This window comes from Ursus arctos, unplaced genomic scaffold (genome assembly GCF_023065955.2).
Source record: "Ursus arctos isolate Adak ecotype North America unplaced genomic scaffold, UrsArc2.0 scaffold_14, whole genome shotgun sequence".
NCBI lineage: Eukaryota > Metazoa > Chordata > Mammalia > Carnivora > Ursidae > Ursus > Ursus arctos.
This window is the reverse complement of record NW_026622808.1, coordinates 19,419,936-19,433,870: the sequence shown is the minus strand read 5'-3', so window position 1 is coordinate 19,433,870 and position 13,935 is coordinate 19,419,936. Positions and strand designations below refer to the sequence as shown.

At 56.1% G+C, this 13,935-nt stretch overlaps 1 protein-coding gene across 17 annotated transcripts in view; it reads right to left on the bottom strand.

Moving 5' to 3' along the window:
• DNM2 (dynamin 2) overlaps positions 1-13,935 on the bottom strand; it is an 82,517-nt gene that overhangs the window by 45,944 nt on the left and 22,638 nt on the right. For all 17 annotated transcript variants that reach the window (XM_044377937.3, XM_048226657.2, XM_026481406.4 and 14 more), the window contains exon 2: positions 7,618-7,691. In XM_044377937.3, coding sequence (XP_044233872.1) covers positions 7,618-7,691 — 74 coding nt within the window. The remainder of the gene's footprint in view (positions 1-7,617; positions 7,692-13,935) is intronic.

Sequence of the window (13,935 nt, the reverse complement as noted above, 5' to 3'; positions counted from 1 at the left end):
TCCCCTGCCTAGCTGCCGTGTTTCCTAACTCTCCCTTGTTGGTATGCAGAGAACAAGGCCAGTCTCACCAGTCCCTGACCCCTGATGCAGCACGGACAGCCCCACCCCCACCCCACTGCCACACTGCCCTCCGAGCCAGGCCCTTCCCTGGGAGGAAGGGCAGCCCCAGGGTTTCCACGGGACCCGGCCCAGGGCCTGGAGCACACCAGGAATGAAGCAATAGACTGGGCCCTTGTCCAGCACTCGTGCTGCTAACCCAGAGGCGCCAGCCACCCTCTCCCACCACTGGGCTTCCCACCTGCATCCTAACCATGGGGCAGTGAACGCACTCAGAGTTTTTTTCTAGAAAGCCGTTCTGCCCTCCTTCCAGGATTTGTTCCCGCTTCCCTCATCTTCAGGTCTCAGCTCTAAACAGCAGATGCCCTGCCGCCCGGCCCCTCCCTCCACGGCACTACCCACCCTGACAGGCCATGTGCCCAGGTGTCCCCCCTGCTAAGGCGGAGCTGCTAGAGAGCAGACTTAGTTTTGGTCTCTCCAGTGCCTGGTAGCTAGTAGGTGCTTGATAAAAATTACTGAGTGACCTATTCAAAGTCATTAGGTGCCGCAGCCTAGGACAACACCATGCCAAGTCCCAAGTGGGTCCCTGCTGTGCTAAGCAGCCAATCCCCACTTTGGACATCTCCCAGGCCCTTCGGGAAGGTGTCCTCAGAAGGGAGATGACAAGTGCGTGCCGCCACACCACCTTCCGGGTACTGGGCCACCCAGGGCACAAGGAAACAGCCCCAAGACAGTGGCCGGGTTCCCTCAGACCCGGCTTCCTCCTGTTTCAAAGGAGCTGGAGGAGGCCCACAGGCCGGAAGGCACCCTCCCTAACCCGCAGGCAGAGCAGGTGACCAACCCGGCCTAGCCTCTCCGGCCTGGAAAGGGTGAGTCAGGTGCCACATCATCACGTGGGGAGGTGACAGGAAGAAGAGAGAGAGGTGGGCATGCCTAGCCACACCCAGCTCGGAGTTCCAACCCCTCTCGGTGCCTCAGTTCCCCTACAAGGAAATGGGACAACACAGAACACAGCTGCGGGGCTGCTAGGAAATCAAATTCCAACGTGCTGGGCCCACAGGAAGCACACAGATAGCTTCGCTGCCAGCCAGGGAAATGCACAAGGCTGGCCTTAGGGTATCAGGGCTTTTTTTTTTTTTTTTTTTTTTTTTGAGAGAGAGAGCGAGCGAGCACGTGCATGCACGAGTGAGCAGGGTGGGGGTAAGGGCAGAGGGCGAGGGAGAGAGAGAACCCCAAGCAGACTCCATGCTCAGTGCGGAGCCTGACTCGGGGCTTGATCCCATGACCCCGAGATCACAACTTGAGCCTAAATCAAGAGTCGAACACTTCACCAACTAAGCCACCCAGGCGCTCTGGAGTCTCAGGGCTTCGCATGGAGGAGCCCTGCCCTGGTCTTCATGGACATTTCCCATCCTTTCCCCATTCTCAACCCAGCAAGGAGTGGAAACCAGCCTGACTCCTGGCAGCGGAAGATGGGGTCTACCTTCTCTAAACCTGGCATGACAGGTATGCTGGCCTGGGACGGGAGAACAGACTTGGGGGTTCAAATACACCCAGGAGACCCTGAGTACATGATCAAATGGGTCTGATCAAGAGGGGCTTTGCAAGGGGCGCCTGGGTGGCACAGCAGTTAAGCGTCTGCCTTCGGCTCAGGGCGTGATCCCGGCGTTCTGGGATCAAGCCCCACATCAGGCTCCTCTGCTATGAGCCTGCTTCTTCCTCTCCCACTCCCCCTGCTTGTGTTCCCTCTCTCGCTGGCTGTCTCTGTCAAATAAATAAAATCTTAAAAAAAAAAAAAAAAAAAAAGAGGGGCTTTGCAGAGGCTTTAGCCAACCAAGAAGAGGCAAAGCCGTGGCACCCCCGAGCTTGCTTCGTCAGGCTCCCTCTGATTTGAGACAAATCATGCAGACCTCCCATTCTAGGACACACCGCCACTGGGAAGGTGTGCTATTGTGATTTATAGTAAGAAATACCTATTTGTATTTCTTCCCTCCATTTCTGACACAGAGTTCCTAAAATCCTTGGAAAGCCCTAAGTGATAAGAGCAATAAAGGTGTCTTAACATTCCTAATAAGCCCCTTCCAACCACACATCAGTTTATGCTAATGAGGAGACTTCTGGAAAGCACTTAAGGACAGGAGCTGCTTGCCAGGGGGACCAATTTATGTGATTAGAGGGCTGGAACTTTTAGCCCATCCCTACCCACCCCCACCTCGGAGAGGGCCAGAGGTTGACTCGATCGCCAATGGCTAGTGCTTTAATCAATCATGCCCATGTGATGAGGCCCCATAAAAATCCCTAAAGGACGGGGCTCAGAGAGCTTCCTGGCTGGTGAGCAGGACGAGGTGCTGAGAGAGGGGCACCCCTTCCTCACACCCTGCGTACACCTCTCTTCCCTCTGGCTGCTCCTGAGTTCTATCCTTTTTACATTAACCACTGATCTAGGACGTAAACGGTTTCCCTGAGCTCTGTGAGCCCTCCAGCAAGTTCACTGAGCCTGAGGAGGGCCTGGGAACCTCAGATCTATAGCCGGGGGCAAGGAGCACAGGGGACATCCTAGACTCATGCTGGCTGTGGGGGTGGAGGGCGACAGTCTGGTGGGGCCGAGCGCTTATTCTAGGGGGTCTGACACTATCTTCAGACGGGCAGGCAGTGTCGGAATGGAGGTGACTGTAGGCCACCCAGTCAACGTCCACTAAGAATTGGAGAACTGCTTGGTAGTGTGGGAAAAAAAACCCACGAAACCGGAGAAAGTGACAGCCCCCGACCTGACTCGCACCAGCTCCTGGCTCTGTTTCCTCATCAAGACACAAGGCCCATGCCCCAAATGCTGCAGAGTCTACCACCTTTATAGAAAAGGCCCTGCCAGTGCCAGGCTCACGGGGAAAGGGGCCGCAGAAGGAGCTGTTGATAATCCCGCTGCCTCCCACCGGGAGAGAAGAGAAGCAGCAGCAGCCCCCACAGCACGTTCAGGTACCTGGCTAATGCTGACGGAGCACGCACTGGGGGCCAGGCGCTGTGCTGGGCGCCGGAGAGAGCTGTGGACAAAGCACACCCTGCCTTCTGGCACTGACATCCGGGGGGAGAGAAACCATTAAGAAAATATAAGAACAAGAGGAGGTTACGAAATACGTGCTGTGGAGGAACTAAGGCAGCAATGATTGGGGGGGGACTCACACTCGGGAGAGGAGGAGGACGAGGACGAGGAAGGCGGGCAAGGTGTTCCAGGGAAGGAGCACAGTGAGGGCAAGAGCCCGGAGGCGTGAATGAACGAGCTGACCTTGAGGATGAGCGAGGAGGGAAGACTGTGGCTGCAGCTAGGGACCAGGAGGAGTTGAGGTCCCAGAGGCCAGCAAGGCCCTGTTGGGGTCACAAGGCTTTGAAAAGGAAGCTGAGAGCCAAGCCCGGCCATCCCCTCTCTGGCCCCCGAGAACACCACCCGAGGTCAAGGGAAGGGAGGCTCTCAGGCCACATTCCACACAAGAACAGTCCCCAGCACCCAGGGTTTACGAGGCCAAGGGGTGGTTCCCAAGGAGGAGCAGGGCTGATCCATGAGCCATCAAACTTCCTGGTGGTTGCGGTTTTAGGTAATTGTTTTTTTTAAGATTTTATTTTTAAGTAATCTCTACACCCAATGTGGGGCTCGAACTTACAACCCCAAGATCAAGAACAGCAAGCTCTACTGACTAAGCCAGCCAGGCACTCCATGTGGTCTTAGGTAATTTTTAAACTAAGCAGATTAAAAGTAATGGCTCACCAAGAACAGTCTGGACCAGAAGCCAGGCATCACTCGGTGTCAGAGGCATCAGAGAGGAGGACTGAGGCCCAGCCACAGAGCGACATCGTGGGACTCCAGACCCCACAGGAGGCGGCAGCCACACCAAAGCCACACGGGGTGCCAGGGCCACAAGGGAAGTACCACCATCACCCCCATTTTACAGATGAGGAAGCTGAGACACAGAGAGGGAGGCTGCTTGCCCCAGGCCCCAGACAATAGGGGTAGCTGTCTGGCTCCAGAGTCCTGTTCTTCAGAGTCAGCTGGACAGAAGACTGCACTCTAGAAGCAGTGCAGCCCCATGCAGCCCCTAGAGGGCCCTCCACCAATCACCATGTCCCTCACTACACTTAGCCTCCTCCCTCTTACTAATGGGATGTCCCACCTCCCACCCAGCTCGAGCACCTCCACTGTTCATCGCCCTGGACCCCCCACCTCTAGGTCACTCTAGACTGCCCTTCTCCCCCACAGCACTGCCCCGGGCCAGGCCTCATCACCTCTTGCCTGGTTCGAGGCTAACCTCTCCCTGGCCTCCCTGCCTATCTTTCTTCCACAAGGCAGCCAGTGGACTGAGCAGGTCTCCCCCCACCCATATGCTCTTTGGGCTCTCACTGCCTAATCCCTCACCAGACTGTCGGGCCATGTCACCTGCCTCCTGACCACCCCCCACCCCCAGCCCCACTTCATAGCTCCACACATGCTGTTGTCCCTGCCCCAGAATGTTCTCCCTGGGCCCCTGGCCCAAAGTAAATCCAACGGCCAGTATACTCGCCCACACCCCCAGTCCTTCCCCCTCTCAGCCTGACCACGGCATCCCCCGTCTGCCGCCCCCACGCTGCCTCCCTGGCAGCTGGCTGAGGTCCAGTAGGAAATGGGCACACATCTGCTGGCAGCAGTAAGAGACTGGAGATGCCACAGTCAGGTGGAGAAGGAGGAGTATGTGCTGGGACACGGCAAGGGCCACCACCCATATGGGACACCTGGGCCTCACTTCCCACCTCCACCACCAGCCCAACAGGATCCGACCGCAATTCTTTTTTTTTTTTTTTTTTAAAGATTTTATTTATTTAACAGAGACAGCCGGCGAGAGAGGGAACACAAGCAGGGGGAGTGGGAGAGGAAGAAGCAGGCTCCCAGCGGAGGACCCCGATGTGGGGCTCGATCCCAGAATGCTGGGATCACGCCCTGAGCCGAAGGCAGACGCTTAACGACTGCGCCCCCCAGGCGCCCCCCCCCCACCACAATTCTATCTCCATGGCTGCCACCCTGTCCCCACCTGCCCCCAGGCACCACTCCCACCTCTTCCGGTCCCCTGCCCTGGGCGGGCTCCTGTGGTCTCTCTCACCAGCAGCCACAGGACCTGGTCAGGTAACACCTGGGCCTAAGGATGCACCCCACCAAGTAGGTTTAGGGCTGGGCTCTCACAATGACGCTCCTGTGTGCTCTTGGGCAAGTGGCTTCATCTCTGGAAGCCCCAGTTCCCTCCTCTGTAAAGCGGGGATGATGGGAACGGAGACCCCAGCATTGGTTCAGGTCAGGCACTAGGCTGATGTGCACCCTCAGAGTTTCTGCCTTCAGTGCTCTTCGCATCTGCCACTCTCCGGAAGGAGAGCTCCCCCTTCCCTGATACCCCAACACACCTGTCAGCCTTGGTTAAAACATCACTTCTTCAGAGAAGCCCTAGGATGCCCCACTCTCTAGGATGAAGTTAGTCCCTCTCCCCTCTCCACACACACTCCAATCTGCTGGGGGCCAGGCCTTCCTGTCTTCCCCCCGCCCCCCGCCCCGGTCTCCTGCTTCTGTCCCCTGACACCAATGGAAATGCCAGGTGGGCATGTGGAGGGTGGTGGCAGCAACCCCGGTCCCATGACTGCTGTGCCCTGGGCCTGGACCAGCCTGTGGCATACACTAAGTGCTCAGTGGACCACAGCTGGTGACGGTCACCATGGAGATGATGGGGGAACTCTCCCACCATGACACAGCCTGCCACTTTCCAGTGCAGAAAGCCAGCAGACCTGTTCTCCCAGCGGGCCATCCGGAACAGGCCAGCAGAAAGCACAAAACTGCAGCCCTTCAGTCAGCACCACACAGGGAGGACCAGGAGTGTGCCAGGCACCAGGCTGCGGGTTGGACGTATTGAATAACGTAGTCTTCATGGCAACTAACAAAGTCAGCGCTATTATTATCTTCAGTGTCCAGACAGGAAACACATCGGGAGCAGCAGTCCCTCCCCAGAGGCCATAAGGCCAGTAAGCTGCAGAGTCACGATCTGAACGCAGGCAGTCTTAGTTCGCAGGGCCCACCCACCACGGCAGAGGCTTTCCCTGTGTGGCCAGGGGCCAGAAGCAGGCACATCAGCATCAGCTGGGAACTCATTAAAAATGCAGATCCTCAGTCCCCACCCTCCACCAACCTGCTGAGTGGAAAGCGGAAATCCACTGGGCCAAGCCTTACTTGACTCTCTGAGCTGTCATATGAAACCCGCGGCTCTGCTGCTGCCAGTCTTGGCCCAGCTGATTGGACACCTAAATCCACAGGAAGCAGCCCATTGGCTCGCCTGTGGCCTATGACATGGCAGAGCTCACAAAGAGGAGGCGCGGGCCACGAGCCACGCCCTCTCGCAGGTGGGCTGGGCGGAGTCAGAAGATGAAAACGGGAGCGCTTGACTGGGACACAGCATAGGGCAGGGGCTGACGTCTGACCATCCTGGTGCCCATCCCGGATCGGGTAGCCAGAGTAAAGGCAGATGGCCTGAGTGCCCGGCACAAAAGAAGATGGCCTGGCTAAGCTTCAATTTGCCCGTAAAATGGGGGTGTGTCAGCTGCCTACCTAGCACGAGTGTGTCTAACCGGGCGGTGTGTCTAACCGGGCGGTGCAGTGAGCCTGGCGCCCTCTGAATAACAAACCGACCAAGGCTGATATTCCCGGTCAGTGGGGAAGACGCAGAGGCCAGTAAGCTGCACAGTCACAATCTGAACCCAGGCAGTCTTAGTGCACAGGGCCGACCCACCAGGGCAGAGGTGGGGCTCCGGGCTCTGGAAGGAGGAGAGGCCATGCTCCCAGAGCTCCCCTGTCCTCTTCCAGCTTCTGACCCAAGATGCTTTCCAAGGAGGACCAGGTGGGTTTTATGCTGGGAGACATGCCCACCTCATGCCAGACTTGTATAGAAGGAACAGAAATAAACCGAGGCCACTGAAGGTACGACAGAAAAAAATTTAAACGTGGGCCATTCTATATTCAATGGGTGGGCCTCTTCCCAAAGCCAATGTCGTCATCGAAACAGACATGGTGGTGATGCTGCTCTATCAAAAATACGAGACAGGACAACCGAGCGTAGGAGGGGATTGATCAGAGCAGCTGGAAAACTAGCCAGGGAAGATATCCGGGGGGGAACAACTGGGCATCAGATACCATGCAGGAACAATTACTTTTCTTGGGTGTGGCTCTGTGACTGTAGGAAGGTGTCCTTAGTGCAAGGGGAGGCTCATTGAAGCATTCTGGGTTGACGTGCCACAGTGTCTGCTACTGATTTTGAAAGCGTTCAGCAAAAATGTGTTATCCGTAACAGCAAGCAAACATGGCGCCTAGCAGCCTGGTCACAATGGAGGACACGAGGGGTGGGTGTTCACCGAACTGAGCTTCAACTATGCTACACAGGTGGAGACCATGAATTCAAGCCCAAATGGCAGCCCAAGACCCCAGACACCGCCATCGGCCCCCTCACTCCTGCTGGGCGCTGCGTCCATGCTCATTTCCTGCTGCAGCAGCGAGCTGTCCCACTGTACCTGTTTTTGAGAAGATGAGCTGCAGAATGAGAGGCCGCCGGGTGACGATTCCTGAACCTCGGGGAAGGAAGTCCCTGTGGGAGGGGAAAAGGACAGAAGTTACTCACGCGGCTGGCTTGCAGGGCAGGAAGTGTGACCACACATGTGGAGCAATCCCGTCTTGCAAATGGGGCAATGTCAGCAGAGACACCAGTCCCAGCCAGGCACTGGGGAATGCTCTGACCTTGGAGGGTCCTGAGGCCACAAGGGGCAGAGGAGGGACTGGAATGAAGGTTGCCGATGAACGGTACCGTTTCCCTCTGGCTGGCTGTGCTCCAGCCCCAGCCTGCCCAAAGAGCCCTTTCATGGACAGATATTTGAACAATCTCCCCCACACCTCAAAGAGATCAGTATGTGTCCTACCTACATGTTACAAATTAATATAATGCCATATGTATGATATAAAGATGAAATTATAAAGTAGTTGATGACAAAATATGATGTGTTTCATGCCCCAAAAGGACAAAGCTATACAGGTAGGAAGTGGATCAGTGCTCGCTCAGGGGTGGGAAACAAGGAGGGAGATTTCTGGAGTGCTGGACACATTCTAAAACTTGACCGTGATGGTGCTTACTTAATATTTACTGTAAATTTACTAAAAATATCACTGCATTTGAAATGGGTAGATTTCCTAATACATAAACAATCCCTTGATAAAGCTGTTAAATAAAAAATATAGCCTGTGTCTTTCACTACGGAAATACTCAGGCACCACCCGACCGGCTTACACTAACACCTGTGGATCCATGCAGAGTGGGACCACCAGAAGGCACTCTGGACCAGCGGGAAAGGAAAGCCAAAGAGCAGGGGTCCAGGTGGGCACTGAAGTAGAAGGGGCATTTTCAGAGATCATCAAAGCCGTGCAAAGGATTCTTGTGTTGTCTCATATAAAATGGAGAAAGGTTCTAGGTTCAGAGAATTTCAAACAAGGTTTGCACCTAGATAAATGTTTAGATCACCTGCAATTTGTGCAGGACACAGGACAAGTGGTACGGGGCATCCCAGCTGGGATGGTCAGAGAAGGCCCCTCTTGAGAAGGGGAAACAAGAAGTGAGCTACATGCAGGGCGGGCAGGGCGGGGAAACAGCGAGGAGGCCCCCAGCTCCCCAGGCTCTAAAGTCAGTTCTCACCATGGCCCTCACCAGAGGGGGCATCCCAGTGTCTCCAGGAGAGCAAAACCACTTCAAGCCAGATGCCAGGCTCTCCCAGGGACAGGGCAGGCCTGCTGATAGCTGTTAACCTCTCAAGCACCACATATGGCCTTGGCCCTGGCCCTCCCAGAGCCCCAGGCCCCCTAGCTCAGAGACAAAGACCTGAGAGGCAGGGACAGAAGGACCCTCGCACATCAGAGACATGGCACCCTGGAAACCATCAGCGCCAGCCCTCCAACACAGAATCAATGACAGCAGCAGTGACAGTGTGTGTGTCTTTCGCCAGAATCTCCCACTCCACCTCTTAAACGCAACGGAATGGGTCCGTGACGGAACAATACAGAAGCATGGGAATGCATCCCTCACACCGTCTATGTGCCCCCTGCTATGCTGCGTGTGAGACTGACACAGGTTCCTTTTCACCGCTGACCCGTTTGGTGGCATGGACGGGCCACAGTTTGCTCATCTGTTCTCTCGTTGATGGGACATTTGGGGTCTTTCCAGTTCGGGGTCATTAGCAAATACAGCTGCTATGAACATTTGCACACATGCATCTTGTAGACACACGCCCCTGCTTCTCCTGCTGAGTCAGAGGGTAGACCTGAACAGGCAAAACTAGTCTCTGGAGATAGAAATCAGAGCAGTTGGTTCCCTTTGGAGAACTGATTAGAAGGGGCACGAGGAACTTTCTGGGATGACAACATCCTCTATCTTGATCTGTCTGGTGGTTTCCTGAGTGTATGCATTTATTTAAAAAAACAAAAAACAAAAAAAAACCCAAGGTCACTAGGCGTCAGGGAGTGGTGGGAATGTGGACTGAAATTCATGGGGTCTGGCCTCTGACCCCAGGTTACCCAGCCTCTGGGCCCGCACATCTGACTCAAAGGCTGCTGGCATCTCCCCAGCCAGGGCCAAGCCTTCGGCCACTGGTATTGGCAGATGCTGTCCTGTGACTGTTCAGGGCATGGCTGGGGGGCCAGGCACCAGGAGCACAATGGTAACACCACAGACAACAGACAATGAGAGCCTCAGCAGAACACGAGAAGGACCAGCACGCTGTCCAAGAGAACCCCAAGAGCTCTGGGCACATGCAGGGAAGACGGCTTTCTGGGGCCAGGACTTGGTGGGAGGTGGGAAGGATGACTGGAAGGTGCGGCCTGGGCAAAGGAGGCACGGCCAGAGTGGGAGAAGGCTGAAGGACGAGGCTGGGCAGGCGCACACGGCCTCACGCACCAGGAGCCCTGGGATTCCTTCAATTGTGCTTCCAGAAGTTCTCAGTGGAAAGAGCAGCAATACCCACCCGCAGCCTGGACAGCGCCCCCCAAAAGCAACTCCCCAGAAATCCCCAGGAGGTTCGGTGAGGAAGGGCCTGCCCAGCTGTGCCCCCAGGTCCCCCAGGGTTTTCTGACACAAGGCAGCAGGAGCACTCTTGGGCCTTCCTAAGCAGCGGGAGCACCTCTCGGGTGGGGCCTTCCTTCCCCTGGGAAGGAAACCACCTCCCCAAGTAGCTCTGCCCAGGACACTGTCCCCTTATCTGGAATCAACTCTCAAGCCTCAGTTATCTGCTTCCTCTGCCCTCACCCACCCCACCACACCTGCTACAAGGGCCCCTGTATACCCAGCCTGCCCTGCACACAGTGTGACTCGGGCCAGCTTCCCTGTCTCTCTCGTCTTGGTTTCCTGGTCAGTAAGATGGAGTAATTCTGCCCACCCAAGGTCACCTGGGTACTAAACAGGCACCCCATGACTCACCCCCCCCCAACAGCTCTGGCTCCAATGCCACCTCCCTAGGGAGACTTCCCACCCTCGCTCACAGCTCCAACCCCCACCCCATGTCCTTTCCACCTTCATCTTTTCCCTCATCACTAACACTCCAAGCCACTCATCTGCTAACCCACCCCTCTCCGCCACGCAGCTCCCCAGGACAGGATCTCGGGTCTATTCCGTTCCCTGGCACAGAGTCGGGGTTCAGTAAGTGTTAACCATGATCATTTCTGCACCAGGCCCGGATCTGGTCCCAGGATCCTCCTCCCGGGTTACCTACGGTTATCTCTCTAAAGCAAAAACCAGGGATCCAAGCCTCCCTCCTGAAAAGTCACATGATCCATCCCACATTTGACAGGGTCTTCTACCTGCCCATCCCACCACCCCCATATCACCCCTGCATCCTCCACCTCTGGGATTTCTGTACTTCTGGCTTCCAGCCTTTGCAGGGACTGTTCTGTCTGCCAGAAAACTCCTCCGCATAGGCACTGCCCACCCACCCGTGGGCAGATGTAGTGGACTGCACCCCTCCCTCCCAAACGCATAACCCTTCTTACTCCCACAACATGGACTTCAACAGAAATCAGGTCCTGTGACAGCATACGACTTCACCTGGCCTGGTCACTATTGAAGCTCCAGCACCTAGAACAGTGCTTGGCATACAGCAGGTGCTCATTAAATGTTTGGTGAGTGGCCAGGCAGAATACAGACTCTGGAGCCAGAGAGCCTGGGTTCAAAGCCCAGCCCTGACCCCCTGAGCTGTGTGGTCCTAGGCAGCTCTCCACCTTCTCTGGGCACTGGCACAGCCATCTGTGGGATGAAAGGATGCCACTCATCCTTCAGGAAAGATCTCGCTGGCCGCCTGACCTGCACAAGTCACTTCACCCTCTTGGAGCCTCACTTTCCAAGCCCTAAAATGAACCACCTCTCCCTAGAAAGTAATGAGGGCTCCCAGGGCACAGGTGGTAGGGAGCAGGGAGGGAAAGGCACAACAGGAGGTGGCACCAGGGGCAGATCAGAAGCCCCAGCTGTTTATTTACTGTTCTTTGAACACAGCATAAGATCCCACCAGGACCCTTTGGCTTCCAGCCCCCCGCATGGGTGGGGATGCCTGCCTGAGGGAACGATGGAGCCTCAAAACCCAGGCTGACAAGTGAGCAGGTGGAGGCCTTCCCAGGGGAGGGAAAACAAACAGATAAGCCAGCAGAGGATGAGTCAGAGCTGGTAAGCGCCCAGGTGACCCCTCACTTGGGCAGCATGATAGCAGGAGGCCCAGCAAGTGCCCTAGGCTGGGATCCCTTCCTCATCACCATATCCTCACTGGGGTCACTCAAAGCTTCAGAGTGACCAGGAGACCTCAGCACAACACCAGCCATGGGAAGAGCCCTCAGCAGGAGGCCCACGCTCCAGGAACCCTCACTCTTTCAGGCTGATAAGAGCCCAGATAGGAAGCACTGGCTGCCCCCTAGCTCTTCTCTAACCCCATCTTTGGCAACATCTCAGCAAACCCTCTAGCAACACCAAAAGAATGACACCAGGGACAATACTCCCATTTTCCAGATAAGCAAACTAAGGCTCAGAGTTTCAGGGCGTGCCCAGGCAACTCAGCAAGAAAGGAGCAGAGCTGTGATGGGAACACACGTGAGATGTCAATGAGGCAGACCCCCCCGCCCAATCATCCCCGCACCTCCCAGTGCCTCGTTTGTGATCTTGCTAGGGCAGAGGCAGAGTTCATCGCTGGGCCTCCGGAGCCTTACCACCCAGTCCACGTGCCCCACTGGTCCCCACCCAATCCCTGCCTCATTACCACCATCTGGATGCCATCCAACAGTAACCACTGGTCACCCAGAACCCAGCCCACATTCAGTGGCCCCAGGCAGGTGCCACTGTGTCCTTGTAGTCAACCCAAGGGCCAGGCAGGCTGACTCAGACTGCAGACCCAGGGCTCCTCCCACCCTTCACTGCCCACCCCACCCTGCAGCAAGCCCTGCTGACTCCACCTCCAGATGGAGAATGAATTGGCCTACTTCTTTGCACATCCAAAGCCATCACGCAGGCCATCCGTGCTTGCCTGGACCAGTGCAGCTGCTGCCTCTCAGGCTACCCACCCTCACCCCCAGAGTGACCGCAGGGCACTTGTGGATGCCACGTCAAAGCATGTCCCCCCTCTGTTCAGAGGCTTCCCAAGGCTCCCACCTCCCTTGGGGTAAAACCCCAAGTCCTCTCAAGGCCCTGCACAACCTGCCCAGTCACCTCCTGGCCCTCCCCCTCACTGGCTTAGCTCCTGCTATACTGTTCTCTGCCATGTTCCCCCAGAACAAGAATGGTCCTGCCTCAGGGCCTTTGCACTGGCTACTCTGTCAGCCTAAAACTCTCTCCCTGCAACATCCACAGGGCCAACTAGCAACTCCCAGCCAAACTACCTCTTCTGTACCGCTGCTCAGCACCTCCCAAATATAAAGCAGGTCCCACTCTGTTATAGGCCATCTGGCCTGATTCTCAATTCTTCTCATAACTGGCATCTTCCAATTTACTGCTTTGTTCATATGGCTATGGTCTGTCCCTTCTCTCCTACCCACCCATTACAGTGGCAGCCTCATGGGAGCAGGGTCCCCTCGCTGGCATGTTCTCTGGTCTCTCCTCAGCTCTCAACAGCGAACCAGGTACGAGGCAGGTGACCAATGTTTGTGGGATGAAGGACCAAACCTGCCACCGTCCAATGAGACTGGGGCTCAGATGGGCGTGGGCGGTCTTGTTGACTTTCACAACCCGCTCCAGGTGCCACCCTTCACAGTCTCCAGTAGGCTCCTCCCTGCTCAGCAGTCCTGCAGCTTCCAGAACTGGCCCCACCCTTGGCTTTCCGCCACAGGGTCACCTGCTCCAAGGTCTCATATGGAGGCCAGGCCAGGAGCAGAAGCAGGAAGTGGCCCGTGGAGTCAAGCAGCCATGGCTCTTGGGCCTCTCAGACCCCAGCTGGAATCCAGGCACTGCCAATTCTTTTCTGGACTATCTGTGCAGGTCTGGTACCTTTCTGGTGGCCTCGGTTTCCTCATTTGTAAAGTGGGGATAATGTCACCTGCCTCAGATGGTAGTTGGAAGGATTTGCAAAGTTCTTACTACGGTGCCCAAAAGAGACTATTTGCCCTATACAATCAAGGGAAAACTGGACACGATATGAATCAGACCATGACTCTCCTCTGCTCCAAAGGGCTCCCAATGGCCTCCAATTGCCCTGCCACCTCCCTACCCTCGTCCCCACCCTCACTCACTCCCTCACCCACACGGCTGGTCAAGGTACAGCAAACAGGCCAAACCTACTTCTGCTGCAGGGCCTTTGCACCTGCTGATCGTCTGCCCGGACCTC